Source organism: Olea europaea, chromosome 11 (assembly GCF_002742605.1).
Source record: "Olea europaea var. sylvestris chromosome 11, O_europaea_v1, whole genome shotgun sequence".
Lineage (NCBI taxonomy): Eukaryota > Viridiplantae > Streptophyta > Magnoliopsida > Lamiales > Oleaceae > Olea > Olea europaea.
In genome coordinates, this window is record NC_036247.1 from 35,002,367 (window position 1) to 35,025,556 (window position 23,190).

The 23,190-nt window shown below is 35.5% G+C and overlaps 2 protein-coding genes across 3 annotated transcripts in view; one reads left to right on the plus strand and one right to left on the minus strand.

Moving 5' to 3' along the window:
• LOC111404793 (proteasome subunit beta type-6-like) overlaps nt 1–13,176 on the plus strand; it is a 38,527-nt gene extending 25,351 nt beyond the window's left edge. Inside the window, exons 4-6 of the mRNA XM_023033547.1 lie at nt 7,182–7,295; nt 8,045–8,122; nt 13,099–13,176. Coding sequence (XP_022889315.1) covers nt 7,182–7,295; nt 8,045–8,122; nt 13,099–13,176 — 270 coding nt within the window. The remainder of the gene's footprint in view (nt 1–7,181; nt 7,296–8,044; nt 8,123–13,098) is intronic.
• Nucleotides 13,177–15,062: 1,886 nt separating this feature from the next.
• Nucleotides 15,063–20,895, minus strand: LOC111404210 (auxin response factor 19-like). Of its 2 annotated transcripts, XM_023032987.1 has the most exons (14): nt 20,413–20,895; nt 20,110–20,225; nt 19,309–19,407; nt 19,160–19,216; nt 18,921–19,076; nt 18,752–18,836; nt 18,579–18,669; nt 18,329–18,493; nt 18,121–18,243; nt 17,973–18,048; nt 17,739–17,880; nt 15,883–17,660; nt 15,600–15,790; nt 15,063–15,502 (listed from the first exon to the last, which is right to left on the minus strand). In XM_023032987.1, exons 1-14 carry the CDS (start codon nt 20,468–20,470, stop codon nt 15,367–15,369), a joined length of 3,273 nt encoding a protein of 1,090 aa, XP_022888755.1. In that variant the 5' UTR covers nt 20,471–20,895; the 3' UTR covers nt 15,063–15,366. The 2 variants fall into 2 exon arrangements, with proteins under 2 accessions (XP_022888755.1, XP_022888756.1); XM_023032988.1 differs by lacking the exon at nt 20,413–20,895 and having other exon boundaries at nt 20,051–20,121.
• Nucleotides 20,896–23,190: the final 2,295 nt, after the last annotated feature.

Genomic DNA, 23,190 nt, shown 5'->3' on the forward strand with positions numbered 1-23,190 from the left:
CCCTGTGGGTCAGTGGACGGGTGTAGATGAGCTCCTCACTCAACTTTACAAAGTCTAGACGCACCTGACGCGGAGTCCCCTGTGGGTCATCGCCTCGATAGCTGCGTCCCCCCTAAGCCTTACAAAGCTTTAGCCGTCCCCCAACGCACCGTCTTATTGGCCAGCACGTCGATTCTCCTTCCTTAGGTAGTAATGAAGCTTTAGTGCGTCTGTCGAAGATATGTCCCGACCTTTATCTCTTCGGTGAACACAGAAAACCAACCCACAAGCTCTCACAAACAGCGGTTCCTATCCTGAGGCAGGCATATTCGATCGGGAAAACAAGTCTACCCATGATATAAATATTCATGCCTGAACTGGGGGGAACCACTGTTACGCCCCTATCTGAACCACTTCAGAAAGTCTGTCACTTCATCATACGAGGTGTCCAACACCCATACGAAGTGTCCAACCACTTCGGACCACTGTTATGCTCCCTATCTGAACCACTTTGAAAAGTCTACCACTACGTCATACGAGGTGTCCAACACTCATACGAAGTGGTTCTCGAAGTGACTCCACCACTAATGTTGGCGAATTGCTAACGCACTACGAGTCACAAACAATTCTACTGAACCAACCGAAGCGTTCTTACCTTTGATGTCGAAGCGCAATGCACTCCAAGGATCTTTGTCAGAGGATCCGCCGTCAATTTTAGAAAGAGATATGTGTCAAGATCCTTTCTGTCCCCAAGGTTTAATTGATTTGACGTCTCCCTGGGCCTAGTTGATATGACGTATCAACTTTATGTCAACTCAACTCGGGAGAAGTTATTACCCGCCACTCTATAGATGTGGCTGATTGACGTCTATCAGCAGACGTCTCACACCGTCAGATGCATACACGTGTCTCACATCTAACGGTTCTTCTCAACTATAAATACCCAAGGTTTGACAAGAGATGAAGGTAATAAAATTCTTATAACTTAGCTCTTCATAACAAGCAAATATATATTCTCCTCCCCATCTTTTTTTGCACAACCTTGGCACTGTTCCGATCACTAGATGCTAACTTGACCGTCGAAGTGTATACAGCCACCGCCATCCCCGTTGGTTCCTGCCGTGTGCATCTGACCGTACGTTGACTGTGCGCAGGGAGGATTACGTGGAGCAGCTATCGATTGGTCAGGTGGAAGGTTCAATTCGCGAGGTCAACACTTGGAATTAGTAGTTATACAACAAAATCTGGATCCTTGTAAATTGAAATATAAACTCATTAGCATGGTTTTTTGTAAAAAAAATATTGCATGATATTAAAAATGTTAGACTATAAATGAAAGATATTATAAGACGCATGGGTCGTTATCTCACAGATTTGAAACTTCATGTGATATTTGTATCTTTTGGTGGAATGAGGGTCGATTATGTTCATAGTGATTGGTATTTATATTTGTTTGGAATTTTATAATCCAGGTGTTGTTTGGCAACTCTTATTTGTCCGTATTGTATAACCGTGATCAATGTACTATTTTTTCTTGCTCATCGTCCAACAAGGATAGCTGAGTTGAAATTGTTATATAGTAACTTTGTCTGAGGAATAAGTTTTTCTTGCTCAACCTAACACATAGTTCACAAACACGTTCTTAGTTTTATTTTGGCAAGACTTTAAGCTTATTTATATATTTTATCTTTAGGATTTAAATAGTGTTCACATGTTCTTTTAGTTCACAAACGTCTTTAGGGATCTAAGTACTTTAGTATGACATAATTAGGACTAAGCTCCTTAACCTTTCAGCTTGTGTCGGATCAGCTTTCCAATCCTCGGAAATGAGATTTTGACTTACCAACCTATTCAAACATGTGAGATTGGATCCCCATGTGATGGAATCCTTAATTTGACCCTTTAAATGTTCAAAATTTCTTTAAATGGCTGTTATGCACTTATTATGTATTAAATATAAAAGAAAAAACCAAGCCAAAATCTTAAAACATTGATTTTTTTTTTCACTTTTCATTTTTTTTTGTTTGACATATTTTTTTTCCGTTTAATATTTAGGGTCCATTTGATTGTAAAGATGGAATTGAATTGAATTGAAAACGAATTTTAGGGAATTGAATTGATGGGAAATTGATTTCTTGGGAATTGTAAATTATTGTATTTGATTTGTATAATTTTTCAAGTGAAAAATGTCGAAATAAAAGTATATTTTGGTGTTCGTTTGACTTTATTTTACATGAAAATTTTCAATTAAAGGGATAAAATTTACTAATATTGGGATGAAATTTTTTTTTTGCATTGCCAAAAATAAAAAAAATTCAAGAAAATCATCTATCTTTTTATGTTCATTTGACTTTATTTTACATGAAAATTGTCAATTAAAGGGAAATATTTTTTACAATAATTTTTAGAATTTGTTTCCATTACCAACACACACAAAAATCGAAAAAAATAAACAAAATGCTACAGTAACATGGAATTCCAATTCTCACCATTTTGGTGAGAATTGATTTTCCTTAAAAACCAAAAAAAGATCAATTCCCAAGACAAGCAAGAAAAGGTAATTCCAAGGAAATAAAACCTTATCAAACTCCGTAAAGTTGGAAAATGAAATTCTATTTCCATTTTCCACGGAAAAAACCACATATCAAACACTACCTTAGTTCTAAATAAGGGCATAATAGCCTTTTTTTTTTTTTAACAATCAAACTAATGGTTTCATCCAATCTCACATATTGAAATAGGTTGGAGATCAAAACCTCACTTTTGAAGGTTATGGAGCCACTCAAACTAGCTGAAAAGTTGTGAGCTCAACCCTAATTTTTCCTTTATTATTAGATAGAATAGATCATTTAAAAAAATACATTTGTTCCCTATTTAGTAGCTTGAGCTTTTAGATTGGAAGTGCGGTGGGGGTTAACATGGGGTTAGAGTCAAACAAAAGTCCTGGTTCAAGTCTTGTCGCCACCCATTTATAAGATGATTTGACATTTGATGAAAAATGTTTGCTTGTAAAGGAGTGTTTTAAAGACAGTTTTAAATCAATATATGGTTTGTCTCTTATGGCTTAATCTGTTGAATATGATTGTTAATAGCCTTATTACTTTTGATTCCTTAAAGACTTCTTCATTCCAGAGGAGAACATTGATATAAGTGTTTACTTGACCCCGATAGAATAAAATTTTGATACAATGGTTGTTAATGCAAGATACAACTTGGGCAGCCTTCAACTGTCAAGGTTGCTGCAAACCTTGTCAGTTATTATCTTACAATAATAAGGTATGTATTTAATTTTTTTTTCATCCTGTCTCCTAAACATATATATAATATATGTACGTTAAAACCTTTTGCATTTGAAAGTACCTTCAAAGGAAATATTTTTCATTTTGATACTAGGAATTAGTAGTTATATACTCAAATTTGGATCCTTGAAATATAAACTCATTAGCATGGTTTTTGTTACATTTTGTGCTCCAAATTAGGGAGGATTTTTTGAAAAATATTATTTTTTTATTTTCACGTGATTTTATTGGAAAATATTGTTTCCTTATTATCACGCGATTTTATTGAAAAAATATTCTTTTCTTAATTTCACATTATTTTTTATATTATTTTCATTTTTGGTATGCTATGTACCTATAAATAGTGGCATCTTCATTCAGTTTTGTTTAAGAAAAATTGTTGTTGTAATTTTCTCTCCATATTCTTATAATATAACATCATTTCTTCTGTTAAACTCTTTTTGATTTCTTTACTTTAAATCTTATTTCATTTTTGTGATCTTGTTACATATTTCATATAACGTCAATAATCTCAATCTTTGCGGCACCTTTGGGATCAACAAGTGATATCAGAGTTAGGTTGCAAGTTCTTCATGATTTGATTGGGATTTTTTAGAGATGGCCACATTAAAATATGATATTCCGCTGTTGAATCATAATACAAGATTTTCTCTATAGCAAGTAAAGATGAGGGCTATTCTGGCGCAGTTGGATATGGACGATGCGTTGTTCGATTTTGAAAAGATGCCAACTAATTGGACAATGGAGGAGAAATAACGGAGAGATTGGAAAGCTTTATCACAGATTCATCTTCATTTATCAACTAATTTTCTGCGCGACTTCTTGAAGGAGAAAACAACGGCTACTTTATGGTTGAAACTAGAGCAGTTGTGCATGACTAGAGTCTCACTAGCAAACTGGCTCTAGAGCAAAAGATGTATTCCCATCGCATGGCGGAAGGAAGATCACTGGAAAACCACATTACTATGTTCAAGGAAATAGTTACAGATTTAGAGACATCGAATGTTAAGTACAATAAGTAGAACTTGGGCTTGATCTTGTTGTGTTCGTTGCCTGCCTCCTATTTGTCATTTTGGGACACCATCTTGTACAATCTTGATATTTTGACAATTGAGGATGTCTATGATACTTTGTTCTCAAATGAGAAGATAAAACATTTGGTTGGAACAATACCGAGAGATGAGGAAGCTCTGGTATCTCATGGTGATCGATGGAAGGGTAGATTGGGGATGAACTTTAGTAATTTGTACTGCTTCTATTGCAGGAGGAAAGGACACGCTAAGAAAGATTGTGATAAGTTGTAAGCTACAGGTAATTTAGCTGCAAATCATAGAGGATAATCACGTAATTCGGACGAGACTAATGTTACTAAGGATTTTTTGAATGGCGATGATGTGATGTTGATTGTGGCATCAGATGTGGAGTATAAACCTGACGATGAGTGGATTCTCAATTCAGCATATTTGTACCATATGTGTTCCAATGGAATTTCTTTCAGACATATAAGGCTGTTAAACAATGTCGAGTTGTGATGAGAAACAACCAGTCTTGCCGTGTTGCTGGAATTTGTAGAGTCAGATCAAGGTTGCAGGATGGGACAGTCAAAACAATGATCAGGTTCGACATGTTCCAGACCTGAAAAGGAATCTCATCTCGGTGAGTACCTTGTTTACAAAATGGTATAATTTCTCTGGTGGAGGTGGAGTTTTGAAGGTCTAAAGGGGTGTCCGAGTTGTACTGGGGGAGGACGGAAGAAGTCTCAATTGTACATCTTGCAGGGAAGCACAGAACCAATTAAGAGACATCTGGACAAGTTCAATACCGTGATGGAAATATAGTTTTGTACAGTACCTGTTGTGACGAGTTCTGGGTCAGTTCAGATCATTACTTAAGAGAGTGTTGGTGGTTCCGCTTTGCCACCAATTTCAACGAATATACTATGTTCGGTTGCTAGGGTTGGATTCATTAAGTGTAGGCACGGCGGTGTTAGTGATGTCTGTAATGCTTTTGAGATCATTGAGGACGACAGTTCTACAAGAGGCCTTTTGATCAGGCATTTGGTATGGTTTTTTCTAAAGTATGCGTTTCGACCCTATTTGGTTAACAGTAATTCCCAGGTGAAATTTAGGAATCCGGGAGTAGCTCAAGTATCGCCTGTGAACCCCATGCAGAGGAAGATCTTTTGGCGATGGAGAGTTTTAGTTACTATGCTGAGGAGTTTGGTTATTTCGATGCAAAACGGATTTATTTCTCAAGTGGAGAAATTTTTGAGTTTCTTTCGTTGTACCGAAATTTGGGTTAAGTTGGAAATTATGAGATTTTGTGCCCCAAATTAGGGAGGGTTTTTTGAAAAATATTATTTCCTTATTTTCACGTGATTTTATTTGAAATATTGTTTCCGTATTTTCATTGATTTTATTGGAAAAATACTATTTTCTTAATTCCACATTATTTTTTATATTGTTCCATCTTTATGGTATGATATGTATCTATAAAAGTGGCTTCTTCATTCAGTTTTTTTTAAGCAAAAATTGCTTTGTTGTAATTTTCTTTCCATATTGTTATAATAAAAAATCGTTTTCTCTGCTTATCTGTCTTTGATTTCTTTATTTTAAATCTTGTTTCATCTTTGTGATCTTGTTATATATTTCATACAACGTCATGAATCTCAATCCTTACTTCACCTTTGGGATCAACAATTATTTGTAAAAATAATTGCATGATATTAAAAATTTTAAGCCATAAATGAAATATATTATAAGACGCATGGGTAGCTATCTCCCAATTTTGAAACTTCATGTGATATTTGTATCTTCTATTACAGGTGGAATGAGGGTCGATTATGTTCATAGTGTTTGGCATTTATATTTGTTTGGAATTTTATAATCCAGGCATTGTTTGGCATCAAATATTTGTCCGTTTTGTATAACCCTGATCAATGTACTGTTTTTTCTTGCTTATCCTCCAACAAGGATAGCCACGTTTAAATTGTTATATGGTAACATTGTTTGAGGGATAAGTTTTTCTTGCCCATCCTCTAACACAGTTCATAAACACGTTCTTAGTTTTATTTTGGCAAGACATTAAGCTTATTTATATATTTTATCTTTAGGATTTCAAATAGTGAAGCTATTAGATAATTAACGTTCACGTGTTCTTCTAGTTCACAAATCTTTTGTGTGATATGACACAATTAGGACTTTCAGCTAGTGTGGGATCAATTCCCTAATCATCAGAGTGAGGTTTTGACTTCCCAACTTATTTAGACATTTGAGATTAGATTTCCACGTGATGGAAACCCTTAAATGGTCAAAATTTCTTTAGAATGGTTGTTATGCCCTTATTATGAATTAAATACATAAGAAAAAAGTTAACCAAAATCTTAAAAGAATGACTTTTTTTTTCTTTTCATTTTTTTTGTTTGATATTTTTTTCTTTTAATATTTAGTCCTGAATAAGGGCATAATAGCCATTTTATTTTTATTTTTTTGACTTTTTAACAGTCAAACCAATGGTTTCCGCCACATAGGCATCCAATCTCACATACTTGAATAGGTAGGGGAGTCAAAGCCTCACTTTTGAAAGCATTGGAGCCTCTCACACTAGCTGAAAGGTTGGAGAGCTCAACCCTAATTTTCCCTTCATTACTACAGTTAGGGTCTTTGAAATTAGGACCGCACTATACGTACATAATGGTTTACCTAACTGTTTACCTACTACTCACATCATTTGGGTGGGACCTCGGTTTAGATTATTAAATAACACATGAGGCTCGCATGTTTGTGAGGGAGGTGTAAACGGTTCGGTACACCCCCTCAGTACAAATGGTTTATTCCTTGAAATTATTCCTTATCCTTATTTGAAATATGGTATTTATTTCGTACTTTACGATTTTGACTGCAGAATATGCTGCAAACCGGCCTCATTATTGGTGGATGGGACGAATATGCAGGTGGTAAAATATTTGGAATACCTTTGGGAGGGACAATACTAGAGTTGCCTTTTGCTATTGGAGGTGTGCCCTGCTCATTTTATTTTTATTTTATTATTTTTTCCAATCTTTTACAGACTCTTCTGGTTAGTTGTCACCACTATGTATTTTTGGGAGAACGTGTCTCTGTTGTGTGTGTATATATATATATATATATATATAATAAAAAACTTAGTCCTATAATAAAATCTGTATCCTTGATATTTAAAGGTCTAACCCATACAGATTCTTTTGGTAAAGTATACTCTATACTTTTACCACAATTTGTCTCAAAACTAATCTTACTATTTGATTGTAATAATTCTTTATAAGTATAAAGTTCTCCATCCATTTGTTGTGCTTCTATTGGTTTATCTGAGTATATTATATATTGTTCTGGTATTAGTTTTTTATTAATTATACAATTACTACATCCTGAGTCTATTAATCCTAAACATTTTATTTCGTACTGCACTTTTTCCTTTCAACACTTGTTTACAAACACTCGCCAATCATGTGCTAAGAACATTTTTTGACCAATATATTGTCATTTATTTTAGTTCATGCCTAGTATATTTTCTTGTGCACTCTTTCCTTTCAACACCCGCAATACGCCATTTGACCTGGCTATTTTTATTTCCCATGAAAATTGTTGGTATCAAGTGAAAAGCTTGTCCCCGCTTATTTCTGTTATTACGCCTCCGATGGCAACAAATCTTTGTTGGCCAAAATATTTGACAGTTTTTTTGTGATTCATCAGTAAAATATTTCTACATGGTTGAGGCAAAGAATTTAGACGATTTCTTTTTATTCCTATTTGTATGATTTCTTTGACCAAGTGTGGAAGGAAGGAATGACTCAAGAGGAAGCTGAGGTTTGTATTTTAATCTGTATACCTACTTACACTCTATGTCTAAGAACATATTATCCTGTGAACTCCACATTGCCTAAGGTTTTGAAATTACTTTCAAATGCACAATAATGACCAGGTGCGGAGCCAGCACCCGGCGAGGGGGCGCGGCCGCGCGTGCTGGATCCGCCGGAATCTGCAAAGCCGTCGGGTAAGTAAGGACTAAGGAGTTGCAGACAGCAGTTGCACCATTGGAGAAGACTGAAGAACAGAAGAATTCTGAAGAAGGAAGATGAAGATGGAGCCGCTCAGTCGCACAGCCGGGTTTTAATTTTTTTGGTTAGGTTTGGCCATTGGGCTTAAGTATATTAAATTCTGGGCCTATTTTTAGTTAATTTATTAAGCCCAGGAGAGTATTAGCCAACCCGTTAGTCCATAACCCATTTTATTTGGCCTTAATTTTCATTTTTCATTCCCAGATGCAAGGGCCAGCAGAAGACGAGTCATGAGAGGCAGCAGCAAGAAATTCTGAATTTCCCCCAAATTACCAAACCCTTTTCCTCAATCCTCACTTCTTCTTGCTCCAAATTCACACCACAAACTTCAGGCATCAGACTTTCGGACCGGTCAATGTCCGGTGAGTGGTTACTCCTTCTTTCAATCTTTATTATTATTATTTGTTTTTTTTTGGGTTTTGGTGTTGATGTGCGTAAAAATGCAAACAAATTTCAAGAATGGGAATTTGAAGAGTAATACTCTCCTGTCTCAGTGTCTCCTGAGTCCTGAAGGAACCTAGGAACGTGTGTGTGAGTTGTGACTTGTGAGAGAGGCGATGCCGCGAATGCGATGGCCGATGATGGTGATGGGGGTGGAATTTTATGTTCTTGACTTGTGATTTGTGAAGCAGTGAAGTGATAAATGGAATTCTGGAATGGAAAACTGAGAATTTGAAGAAGGGAATAAAGAATTTTATTTTCATAGAACAGAGGTTTTAGCTTCTAAATAGTGGGGACAGGACTTATGAGTTTAATTTTTTACATAAAAGAAATGCTCAACTTAAAGAAGAAAAATAATGAAACTTGTGTTTAAAGATTTTACTATTAGATTACCTAATGGTAAAAAGAGGATGCACGTTACACCAATTTCAGTATATTATTGAATTCTATATATCAATACTATGTCTGTCATTATGCTTGGTAGTTGACTGGTGGCATATTGGAAGTTCTTCACCCATATTTTATCATTTTGACTCAAAGTTAGTTTTGGTGTATTTTAGAATATAATTACCTACATTCACTTCCGGTTCTAGAAAATAATGAAGAGTAGGAATGAATATTATCCATGTTGTACTATGGATGTTTGACAAAATAGCATACTTCGTGTTCCCTTAATTAATGTAAATGAAGCTGGAAAATATTGAAAAAGAAGATGAATATGCCAAGAAAAAGGATTAAGAGATAATGATAGGTATATAAATTTGTGTAACAACTCACACTACCTTTTGGTCAGCTAGTCAAATCAACAAAGAATGTCCCATACTTATCTAGAGTCAGCTATGTTTTGGTAAATCTCTTCTATATAAAAATCGGGGGTTCTTTTGTAATCATCATTTGCATTTGCATTCCAATTTTATACTATATATTGCCTCTTGCTCCACTTGATAATGATGTGCAGTGATTAAGTTCTTAATTTTCAGATTTCTTTTGCAATGTTTAATTTTTTCCAATATTATTGGCATTTTATTGATTAATTTAGCTAACAATTAATGTGTGTTAATTTGTAATTCACGTTAATATGATTGTAGCTATTCTTATCTTTTCTCCAAGCATGTCTCAAATTTACATTTTATTGAAAAATAAAAAGAGTCCAGAGGTACTGAATCTTATTTGAGAATATTGGATCAAACCATGTCTTTTAGTTTCCCTTCTCATAAATTAGGTAATTTATGTGAATTTATGTTTATGAAATTGTATTTGCGAATTGTGATTTATGATGAGTAATTTATGATTTGATGAGGGAATATGATATTAGGAATGATTATTGATTTGGGAATTTACGTTTAAGATGACATTTTGCAGATTATGGAACGATTTTTTCAACCAAAGCAAAAGTTCATACCCAATTCTTCTACTTCTAGTTGTGGATCTAGTCCCGCCACTGATTCTAGTCGAGCACAAGAGTTATTGAATAACACAAAGAAGTCTCAGGCTCAATTTAATATGGATGATCTTGTATCTGTCCAGGGATACGCTCCCCTATCGAATCATATGATCCTAATATTAGAGATGTTGTTAGGATGTCATACTTGGAGAAGGGTCCTTGTCAACCATATGAACATGATTTTCCAAGAAGACCGATGGGGAATGATAATAGATGTTTTCGGAAAGAATGGTTCTCTGAATTTCATTGGTTGGAATACAATATAGAAAAGGATGCGGCGTATTGTTTGCATTGCTACCTGTTCAAACCTGATAGAGGGGGTCAAGGGGGTGGACATATATTTACTAAGACCGGTTTTAGGGATTGGAAGCACAAAAAGACATTGAAAGATCATGTCGGTCTCTTTGATAGTTCTCATAATCAAGCTTTTGCAAAGTGTACCAACTTGATGAATCAAAAGCAAAGTATCTCTTACGTTATTTCTAGCCAAAGTAGTAGTCAACAACAAAGTTATAGGACCAGGTTGACTGTAGTGCTAGATTGTACTAGACTCCTCTTGATGCAAGGATTGTCATTTCGTGGTCATGATGAATCGGAAGAGTCTCTTAATAGAGGAAATCTGATTGAGGTATTGAACTGGTATGCAGCTCGTTGTAAGGAAATTAAAGAAGCATTATTTAGTAATGCTCCTGGAAATGACCAAATGACTTCACCAACCATCCAAAAGGATTTGATTAATCGTTGTGCTGTAGAGACGACAAGGGCTATTATCAATGAGATTGGTGATTCTTTGTTTTCAATTTTAGTTGATGAGGCTCGCAATAATTCTATGAAAGAACAAATGGCAGTTGTTTTAAGGTTTGTTGATAAAAGTGGGCGAGTGAAGGAGCGTTTTTTGGGTATATCCCATGTCACTGATACTTGTGCCCAATCACTGAAAGATGTCATTGATGCAATATTTTCTACACATTTGTTGAGTATATCTAGTCTGAGAGGTTAAGGCTATGATGGAGCAAGTAATATGTCAGGTGAGTTCAATGGGTTGAAAGCTTTAATTTTTAGAGAGAACCCGCATGCTATGTATGTTCATTGCTTCGCTCACCAGTTTCAGTTGGCAATTGTATCTGTGGCACATAGGAATTGTATGGTTGGTGATTTTTTGGACGTACTTGCTATTATTGTGAATTTGGTTGGTGCATCATGTAAGCGTGTAGATGCTCTTCGAATAAGTTATCAAGCTAATATTCTGGAGAAACTTAATACTGGGGAACTTATTGGTGGAAGTGGTCAGTTTCAAGAAATGAGTTTGGCACGCCCAGGATATACTAGATGGGGCTCACATTTATTGACAGTTACTCGTTTCATTAATATGTTTAATGCTATTATAGATGTTCTTAAGAATATATCAGAAGATGCCATACATTCAGATGAAAAATCTTCGGCCTTAAAACAGATGAACAATATGCAAGATTTTGAGTTTGTGTTCAATCTTCACTTTATGTTTGAAATTCTTGCAATTACAGACGACCTTTCACAAGCCTTATAGAAAAAGGATTAGGATATTCAGAATGCTATGAGGTTATTGAATTTGTGTAAGTGTGCATTGCAGAACTTGAGAGAGAATGGTTGGGATACTTTATTCAGTAGGGTGATTGAGTTTTGTGTTGATAGACATATTTTAGTGCCTAATATGGAGGATATTGTAGTGGTGAAAGGTCGACCTAGGCGTGTAGCTCAACAGGTGACTTATTTTCATCGCTTTTATGTTGATTTGTATTGTCATGTGATAGACTCAATCTTGCAAGAGTTGAATGATCGATTTCCAGAAACAACTACTGAGCTCTTCACTTGCATTTAATGTTTAAATCCAAGAGATTCATTTGCAGCTTTTGATAAGGATAAATTGCTACGTTTTGCTCAGTTCTATCCTTTGGACTTCAATAGTGAAGAACTTTTATTACTTAGACCTCTGCTTGATAAGTTTTTTTTGCTTGTGAGAATGGACGAAGCTTTCTTTAATCTCAATAGTATATCCTGTGTAGCTCAGAAGTTGATTGAAACTAGAAGTTCCTGTTATTTTCCATTGGTTTATAGGCTGCCCACCTTGGCTTTGATATTACCTGTGGCAACTGCAAGTGTTGAAAGGGTATTTTCTGCTATGAATCTAAACAAGAGTGATTTGCGCAACAAAATGGGTGATATCTGGTTGAATGACAATTTGGTGGTTTACGTGGAGAAAGCTATTTTTAAACAAATTGAGAATGAGGCAATATTGCAACGTTTTCAAATTATGAGACCCCGTAGAATACAGTTGTCTAAGTTTACAGTTACAAAGTAACTGAGTAAGGTTGTATCGTATTTTTATTTTTTTACTATTTTGGGTTGTATCGAAGTATATTTTCATATGTATATGATTTTGACGTTTTAGTTCATTTACATATATATTGAATAACTTTTAATATTATGTAACCAAATTTTAATAAACGATCGAACAATTACAATTGTCGACAGTCAACGATCGTCGGTCAACGGTCAAACCGCCCTAGCTGAACATGAATCCTGGATTCGCCACTAATAATGACCATCTATTTAAAAACTACTTTTTCTATCCGAAGAAGATCTTTCTGTTGAAACGGTGTTGTTTTGTGAGAGCCTAGAAAGGATGTGCCAGGAGCTTTCATATAATGGCGTGCTTCTAATCCTTGACTTTCGTAATGAATATGAACTACCCAAAATTCATAATTACTTTTCTTGTTGGTCTGACATTTTCATAGTAATGGTCTTGTTTAGCATGCTTATCACTGATTGTTAATACATATTTTTCGTTGACTTTGCCACAGAAATTAGTGGTCAAGGCTGTGTCTCTTGCCATTGCTCATGATGATGATAGTGGTGGTGTTTTCGGATTATCGCCGTGAGTTTCTCAATTCTTGTTATCATCTGTGGCCTTTGTTGAACCTCCCACATATAAAGTGAAAATTGGATGTGAACTTTTTAAATCCCACCTCTGATTATTTTGTTTGTAATGGACATCTAACATGAGTTGAGTTCAGTTGAGTAAATTTTAGTTTAAAAGTGAAATTAGTCTATTGGTTGGCTGATTAATGAAAATTAAGAAGTTGGTTGAGAAGTCATCCTGAATGCCTTTGTTGTTTTGCTTCCACCAAGAATGTTATGTGGTATTTCTTTCTCTTAAGACATTGCTCCTCACTTGGATTGTATTGTGAGACGGATCAAGATACACGTATACAAAATAATGTTCTTTTTTAATCTGAATGTCTTGATCCATTTCGAATTCTTAGTGTTGGGTCATTGACTTTCATTGTACTTCATTTATTTTTGATTCACCCGGGTATGCCCAGAGTAATTGTATGCAACATTGGTTTTGTTTTGCCCGGGTATACCCGGTATACTTGTACATGATACATTTACCGATCCAAAAAAAAAAAGAAAAAAAAACTTCGTTTTACTCCACGTTTCGTTCACATTCTCAACCGGCCATGTTAATATTAAATTGCAGCTCACTTTTCTAATGCCTTCATAGAATTTCTACTATAACTAAATTGATACAAAAAAATTCGCGTTACAGTTAAAAAACACGTTCACGCTTTGTCAAAAAAGTTTCCAATAGTAAATATAACTTTGTTGTAAATGTCAACAATTTATAGTTAGTAGCCAGATTCCTTTTTGATAGTAGCTAGGGTCATGTGAGCAATAATTTAGCAATTACTCCTAAATTATGTTTATTATTAATTGTTTTTATACAATAAGATATTCATTGAAGAAACTTGTAATTAAATTATACACAATAATGAGGAAGGTAAAAAGCCTATGACATTGTGTCTATTCTAATGAAGGATCCAAAAAGGTAAGGAAAAGGTCTTACAATGAGATATCATATCATATATAGCACTCGTGTATTTCCACAAACCAGTAATAATAATAATAATAATAATAATAATAATAATAATAATAATAATAATAAAAATGAGAATATTTTAATTTCACCACGCTGCCACCCCATTAGGATTAAAGATTAATCTTCTCATACCTACTAAAAATAAAGATACATTTCTCGCCACAAAATTTAACTTTGTTGAATACTACAATTTTATAAAATTGCCACTAATATATCATTGAATATTCTATTATTGATGGCAATGGGACGGGTTCGGGGGCACCCCCGCCCCGCCTTGCCTTAGACAGGGCTGCCCTTTTTTTTTCACAATTTAAAAACCTGGGGCACATCGTGGAGGATTTACGGCAATTGGTGTAATTGACAACCAGGTAACGGCTGCAGTTTTTTTTATGATGAACTAACGAGTTTGAAGAGCACTTCGAACTATTGAGCGTTCCCTGTAGAGCAAAGATGGAAGGCATAATTTGTCCTTTTAGTCATAGTAGGAATAGGGACTGTAGTCGGGGCAAATTGTCATCCCGTCATTTAACAACTATATTTAGCATAACAAATTACAATTTCTTGAATTTGTTATTTTTTTCTTCTTAATATTTGTTTAATACTATTTAGTCGAGTATACCAAATTGTGTAAAGATCCACTGATCTTCAACTAAAGATTGAATCTAAACATTTTATACCTCAGAAACTATAGACATACAGATTACAAGCTCTTAACTTTTGCAGCTTTCTTTGCAATGAACAATCTTCTATATTAGCAACCAAAAAAAGGAAATTATTACTTTTAAGCTTTATATTGATCCAATCAACCTGAAAATGGCAAAAATATGTTATAATAGAGAGCAACTTGTTTAATACTATCTAGTCGAGTATGGCAAACAACGTAAAGATCCACGAATCTTCAGCTAAAGACTTCATTAAAAGGTTGATTCTAAACATTTTTATACACTCAGAAACTACATACATACAGATTACAGCTCTTGCTCTTGTAGCTCTCTTTGCATTGAAGAATCTTCTATATTAGTAACCAAAAGAATGAAAATACTACTTCTAAGCTTGTATTTATCCAGTTGAAGTTCTATACCTTGATCCTGAATGGCAAAAATATGTTATACTAGAGAGCAACTTCTATGGATATCAATGATAAGCTTCCAACACGGAAGAAGAATTACTAAAAATTAACATGAACGAGCTAATTTACACCATTATTAGAGCTGCTACAAGCTCGATTCTGAATAACACTGTTCCCGAAATCTCCGTCCAAGCTCATTTGTTGGACTTCTCGAGGAGAAAGAATCTTGATGCAACGAACGTAGTTCACAAATACCCTGTGTGCAACAAGTGACTACATAAATATACAAATCAAGGTGGGGATTTTACAACCGAATGGAAAGGCAATACAGAATTGTGTGTTTGAAGACTTACTCCCAAGGATCGTCCCCAACTAACAGGACATCATTCTCATGATCCACGTAAACAAGTTTCCAACCAATTCTTTGACGGTCCTCCAATTGTCCCTCTATACCAAATCTACGAGCTAGATCCTGTTTGAGCTCTTCATAGCCCGAGTAACGCGTTATATCGATTGACCTTCCAACGGCTCCACGCTTGTATACCTTCAATAACATTCTTGGTAATTCAGGTCGCAGAACATAAATGAAAAGATAACCTGAGGCAGATAAACAGATGCTTCTTTATAAAAACAAACCTTTGTATATGTTCGTAACCGTGGCATCTGTGCTGGAGTCCAAGCACCTCCATTCATGAAGCTGCTGTCATTTGTCGTGGAATCATTTGAATTGAATGTCATATCAGGAACTCCAAATGACTGGGAAACCATTGCCGATGAGAGTTCGGGTTGAGTTTCCTTGGGGTTCACAACGTTGGAAAGCATATCTCCTCCTGATGTGAGACCATTCGAGAAGTCCTTACCCAATCTCTCCATACCTTTTGTGATCAATGAATCCGGCATCATGGGCATCCCTAATTGGTTGTCAATGTTCGCTGTTAGAGGAAAACTGTTCCTTGGATCACCCTGAACTTTGTCATGACTTGCATCTATAAACATCATTGACTGAGAATTGAATGACATTAAGTTGTTGTTTTGTTGTGTCTGGACGTCATTCTGTGAGAGAACTGATGTAGCCGAAGATGAACTATCAAAATAATCGATCTGGGTTCCACCAGCATTGAGATACTGTTGTGATGCAAAAAATCCAAGGTTCTGACTTTTGGATATGCTCAACGAAGGCTTAATATTGGGTTTTTGCTGCAAATCTTTAACTAGGTTACCATTTGAAGAGATTGTCCCTAAATTATTACTTGAACTCAACAAACCAGTAGAAGACTGAGCTATCTCGTCCCCCGGTGTTATACTTTGATTGCTTCTGCCAGTCATTATGGACTGAATTGCACTCGAACAGTTGTTCGTGGATGGTGAAGTGGAACAAGATGGAGCTTCATCGGTCACTACAGACTGGCAATTGATTATTCCACCAGTCGACAGCTGATTGTTCATCGGGTTTAACTTGCTCCCCATTTGTCCAGGAATTTCTGATAGTATTCCAGATTGTTGATGTCGTAGTTTCTGTTGTTGAGGTGGATGGGCGAATCGAATATTAGTTTGACTATTACTTCTTGTCATCTGCTGGGGTATAACATGTGACTGAGGGAGCGAAGAGGATGTTGCTTGAGATCCATCGAGCATTTGGCTAGTCAACACAGACGTACAGAAGTTCTGAGAAACATCTGAAAGCTGCTTCTGCTGGTCCTGGAATTGAATTAGTTGGGAAGGAGGCTGTTGAATGGAAGATTGCTGCGCTTGAAGTGGTGGTTGTTGCTGATGAAGCTTCTGCAGAAGTTGAATTTGAATTTGATTTTCAGGCACGTGCAACTGTTGGCTTATATGATCCGTATGGGACGACATGAAATTTTGCTGCTGGTTCAGATTTTGCGGAAGATTTCCATGAAGCTGATGATTTACGAGAGATTGTTGAATGACATTCTGAGCTTGGGTAGGACTCTGCATATGCAAAAGTTGGGCCTGAACTTGGCTTGTAGGTGAAGTTTGATTGATTAAATTTTGTCCAGATGGTTGTCTAGTGTCCGTTAACTGTTGCTGTGGCTGTAGAGTAGAGTCCAACGGGTTCAATGTGGCGGTCGACAGCTTTTGGAACTGATCTAGTTGATGTATGGGTTGGGCCAGCCTTTGAGTATTGAACTGTAAGTTGTTTAGCTGAGAAAGTGATGCTGGCAAAGCTAACTGACGAGAAAGATCTGCACCAGAAATGTTTTGCATAACAGATCTCGACGAGGGATTTAAATAGTTAGGCTGCATAGAGTTAGCCAGAGAAGCATTTTGCTGCATGTTCATCCATTGGACTAAGCTCAGACCAGGTATAGCTTGGGGATCCTTCATCCCATAGTCTTCCCCAATCCATGGCATTGATCTTCTGATTAGATTATCTAGATCAGACGAGTCGTCATCTGCAAGGAGAAACATAATCAATATTTTAAAACAGAAGAGAGAAATGTAATTGGTTATTATCTTTCCTCCTGTGTTACCTGCCATTCCTGGTTGCCTTGGCCGCTTAGAATGGAAGAAAGGTGTAGGCGAGCAAATAAAAAATGGAGTAGTTACAGGTTCAATCTCCCAACTGGAGACACGATTACGCTTTTCCCCAGCAGCCGACTCGTCCCAACCAACCTGCTCATAAAATATGATGTGTTGGTCGAATTATCAACTCGAAACACTAGCGATAAAAGTATAAAGGAAAAGTGAGTGCATATTTCACGAACCTGCAAATTACGCCATTGGGAGTTCTTCCATCTAACAGGATCTAGGTCACTAATACCAGTTATTGTACCCATATATCTGCAAAAATCATATTCGATCAGTTTGAGTCAAACAACACGACGACAGTCCACAAATTTTGATTCCTCATACCTTCTTGTACTCGAATCTTCAGTTTCAAACATCATGCGAAAGCGCATGCCAAGAGATATTTGGTTACTGCAAACAGCTTTGTAGTACTTGGCCAACGGGATAACAAATTCTGAAGGACTTGCCCTGTTCCAATATGTAAAGATTCTTCATGAAAAAAGATTGTTCTAGAACAAACATAGCATAGAAATAAAGAAAATTCAATAACGACCTTGGATTGTAAAACACGATGAAAGGGCTATTGTTCGTAGCAGCATGGGCAGCTGCCGCTAGAATTCCAATATGCATACTATCGCTTGATAACATAGACGATGATAAGTTGGTTGGTTGTCTGTTAGCCCGTCTTATGCCTAAAAGAAGCTGCTGCTTTTCATCTCTATCCACAAGAAAAAAGTATAGCGCTGAGATAATTGATTGGATGTTAATCGATAAGCAAAAATTTCTGACAAGTTACATCATACCTGATAAATAAAATCGAGTCACCTGCAAACAATCTCTTTCCGCTTACAAAAAGGCTCCACCCGGTCGTTAGCAAGTGGCGCTTTGGTTGTCCTGAGAGATGGGAATTGGAACCATAAAAAGTTAAAAGAAGTAACTGTGGGGAATAATTATTATTATAGCCTTGAGAATTTACCCCGGAAAATATGACGAAACGTCCATGAATTGTCATGCAAATCTCTTGCCACAAGCTCTTGAGCAGGTGGTTGCATTGTGAAGTCCTAAAATTTGATAATCAATGCAAGATATAATGCAGGAGTCGACAAAAGGCGCATGAGGTGAAAGAATGGGATTGTCTAACATACCAGAGCGGGGAAAGTTTTTTCTGCTGAACGGCGAGGTACTGAAAAACCACCATGAGTGCTTGTATCACTTGCAGTCAAGGTTTTACAGAAAAATTCTGGTTGTGGTTTATTTGTTTTCATCGATAGATCCGATCTCAATAATGCATCCTTGTCAAACTGCATATTAAATGTGAATAGAGTCAGTTTTACATTTTCAAACACGAGGATATGAATATTCTTCCATTAAGGCTAATACATACGGAGGGAACTGGTTGGAGCGTCATCTGAGCATATACTTCGTCTGTTTCTGGATCAGCCTAAAAGATAATGAGAAATCATAACAATTATTGTCAACGTGAAAGATAAGATATAAGTTCATGTCCTGCGAGAGAAAGTTGAGCTATCATACATGTAAAGTAATATTGTGAAGGAAGCATAGTAGCTTTGAGGGTAGATTTGTATAGTTTGGGATTTGTCCATCGACATCCTTTTTCATGGATGCAGCAACCTGAAATTGGAAATTCGAGAATAAGTATTAATTTCAAGAATGAATATAATCCTTTACCATGATTGGTTCTCAAAACAAAAACCTCCCATACCATACACTTGCATCCATATTCAAGAAGCGACCAATAACAAGACAAATTAATCAAGACGACTTTATCATTCTCCAAGAAAATTCAACAATAAACTTTCCACCATACAAATATCAAAGATAAAATAGATTACGAAAGAATATCCCATACATTATACATCATGTTTCGTTGATATCCAACAAAATTTGACAAATGTCCGGTCAATTCACAGTATACAATAGATCTCAGCACCACAGCTCACGTTAACACTGTCCAATATATATTGTCCTTTTCTTCTTTCCTCTATTCTCTCCTTTTACCCGTCTAGGTGATAGTGGAGCCCGCGCCCTACAATTGCTCATCGATCACCAATTATGGGGTGTGGATTTGGTCTAAAAAATTCAACTCATTTTCAAACTGTACCAACTTCGATTTTCCCATCTCACATAATCTAGTCATTTAGTCCAATTGGCAGCGCAAGATAACAAGGATGATGCACTCTATAGAAATATTCATACATATATTCATACATTACATACATACAAAAACAATGGAATCTCATGCATGTGAACCTACACAAATTCAGCAAAAACCGACACCATCAAATTTGAAACCGCGAGGTTCAGCACAAAAACCTGTTCGCTGTGGCCTTGAGGGAAGTAAACAACGTGGGTTCCAGCGGCCGGTAGGTTCACCAGCGGCCCGGCACAAGCGTGCCATAGCTCAGGGTTTATGCTCTTCCTCGGTTCGCCTGTGAAAATTTTCGTGCAAATCCAAATAGATAACTTAAAATCAAGTGATTAGAGGTTCTTAATTGTTTCGATAAACTTGAGAATCTAAAAGTACACAGAAAAGGACCAAATTTTGTTCATATAAATCAACAAAAATGCATATAAATACAATATAGATACAGATTGAGAGTTGCTAAAAATAGTGACCTTCAGATGGGTTAGAGGTTGTGTTCGCCGGTTGAGCTCCGGCGACGGTGGCCTTCATTTTTCTTTAGAATCACATGCCGGAAACTTTATTTTCAGTTGCAGGAGTTTTTCACCACAGTTTCATTTCGCCGGAGAAAAATCAGAGCAACAACAAACAGAAGACCCGAAATTTGATTTTCAAAACTGGATGAAAAACAGCTAAAAAGTACTTTTTCTTTCAAAACCTAAAGGAAAAAGACTTTCCTGCAAGAGAAATGAAAAGGGTCGGCGCATGAAAGAAATACTCCAATGGTGGTTTCAGAGAAAGAAAATGAAATGAATATTTAGGTGAGGAGACAAGAGGAGCTTTGGAAAAGGAAGAGATGTTGAGGATAGCACAGACCAAATGCTGCAGCTTTACTTTTAATTGCCCCCTCCATCAATCACACTACACCTAGGAGACACACACACGCATTCTGTGTCTCTCTCTCTCTCTCTCTCTCTCTAAAGCCCTTTTTTCAACTTTGAGTTTTTCACTTTCTTCTTGTTTCTCTCTCCATATGTATAATCTGGTTTAGTTGTATGTATCTATCTCTGTACAATGTTTGACCTGTTAGAAGTGATTTGGTGGTAATAATCAAAAAGTGGTAATAATTACTTATAAGTTGGATGTTTACGTCGTCATGTGCGGTTACTGTTTCTCACATCCGCCGCGCATATTGCATTCCCAATATTACCCTCTCTCCTCCTCCTCCTCCTCTTCTTCTTCTTCTTCTTCTTCCCCTTTTTGTGTGCATTAATTTCTAATTCAAATTGCATATCGAATATTTTGAATTCTTCATATTTTTTACCAGAAAGAAAAATGAATATATTAGTAATTTTTTATGAAACATGAACAAATACCATCTCTTAACTAGTGGAAAAATTAGCATTGGACTCATCATCCTTTTGTTTAGTATAATGTGTGTGTTAACTGTTCTAAGGCAATATAGTTAGTATCAGCAATCATAGTGGTGAGACAACTAAGCTGAAGAAATGGTAATTTAAGGATAATAGATCTTAACTAAAAAGAATTAATAGAAAATAGTATTACGATGGATATACGAAACTACTAGTTGTTGATTCTTTTTTTTCGCTTATTTTTTATTTAGTTCTCTTGTTAATTTGTTATTTTTTATATTACTCGTTAAGATTCATATATTTGAGCGTTTTTTATTTATCATGGAACTAGTCTTTCTGATTTTCTCTTTCATTGTTTTTTGTTTTTGCACCCTTTTATACGCCAGTTGCGGTAAAGGGCAAACTTTTCTTTTGTTTTATTTTTTAATTTACTATTTTATAATAATTAATTATTTCTTAAATTGGTTTTGGTGGGGTGGGGTGGGGGGTTGCATAAAGAAAAGGCAGGAAAATGAAAAACTGAAATTGAGGAGGTAGAAGCGGGAATGACACGGGTCTTGACCATATAATGACCAATCATTATCGGTCTATTTATTGACATTATTACCCTCTTTAATAATGACAATGACTAGAGAATTGCCCAAATATTTTGGTGATTGTATTTGTGTGGATTATATTTGTAGGGGTCCGGTTGGTAATTAAGGTGATGGTTGGAACAGTTTATATCTCGTAAAACCTAACAATGATGAGGAAAATATAAGTTCGTAGATTTTGTAAAATTTATTTGACATGCTGGATGGATATAACTGAATGAGATTATAGAAAATAGAGAATTAAACTCGTGAGGTTAATGACGAATTACGTACTAACAAACTTGAAGCATAGTTTTATCTTTCAATCCTTGAAAGTTCTACTTAAATGATTTCATGAGGTACATTTTGTATGTTATATCTTGAAAGTTCTACTTAAACCTGAAAGACTACATTGAAAGTTCTACTTAAACGATTTCATGGGGTATGTTTGTATATCATATCTTGAAAGCTCTACTTAAACTTGAAAGACAACACTGAAAATTCTACTTAAACTTGAATCATTTTGCTTGATAGTCGTATAAACGATTGTTCATCTTCTGTTCAATCTTGTATATCATATCTTTTTGTCCGTGAAAAATTAATTGAAGGGATTCTTACGAAAGACTATAATCATGGCTACTTCATCAAAATGTTATAGTTGGCTTATTTTAATTTGTTGGAATGCCGACAATTTAACCATAAAACTATAATTAAAGCATGCAATACCAAATAGATAAGAGGGACACAATTGAACAAATCAAGCAATCCCAAAATCTAGAAGTTGAGGAATACATTGAGTTAATGTAGTAGTAGTAGTACTAATAATAATAATAATAATAATAATAAGATTTGGTGAAAACGGTTTCTTCGAATTTGATGAAGAATGGCCCTTGAGTATAAAGAAATGAGTTTGGGGGGGTGGTCCTAAGCCTATTTTGGTCATGACAAGTAAATCACAAAATCTAAAAGTTGAGGAGTATATGGAGTTTACATAATAAAAAATAAAAATAAAAATAAAAAGATTTCATGACTTCTTCGAATTTAAGTATAAAACAATGAGTTTGGGGTTGGTTCTAAGGGTAGTTTGGTCATGACAAGTATCTTTCTAAGCATCAGTATTCTTGGAAATTGGAAATTTAATTTATCCATCACCCAATTAATTTTGGTTTTTTTTCAATTGGCTAAATAAAAATGAAAAAAAAAAGTAAGAAAAAGAATAACAAAAGAGTATACAAGATTTTTCATATGTTTCATTTTACATCACAAGTTGCTTATGAATTTAAAATTTATTTTAAATACTAATATCCTTTCAGGTAAAATAAGGGCT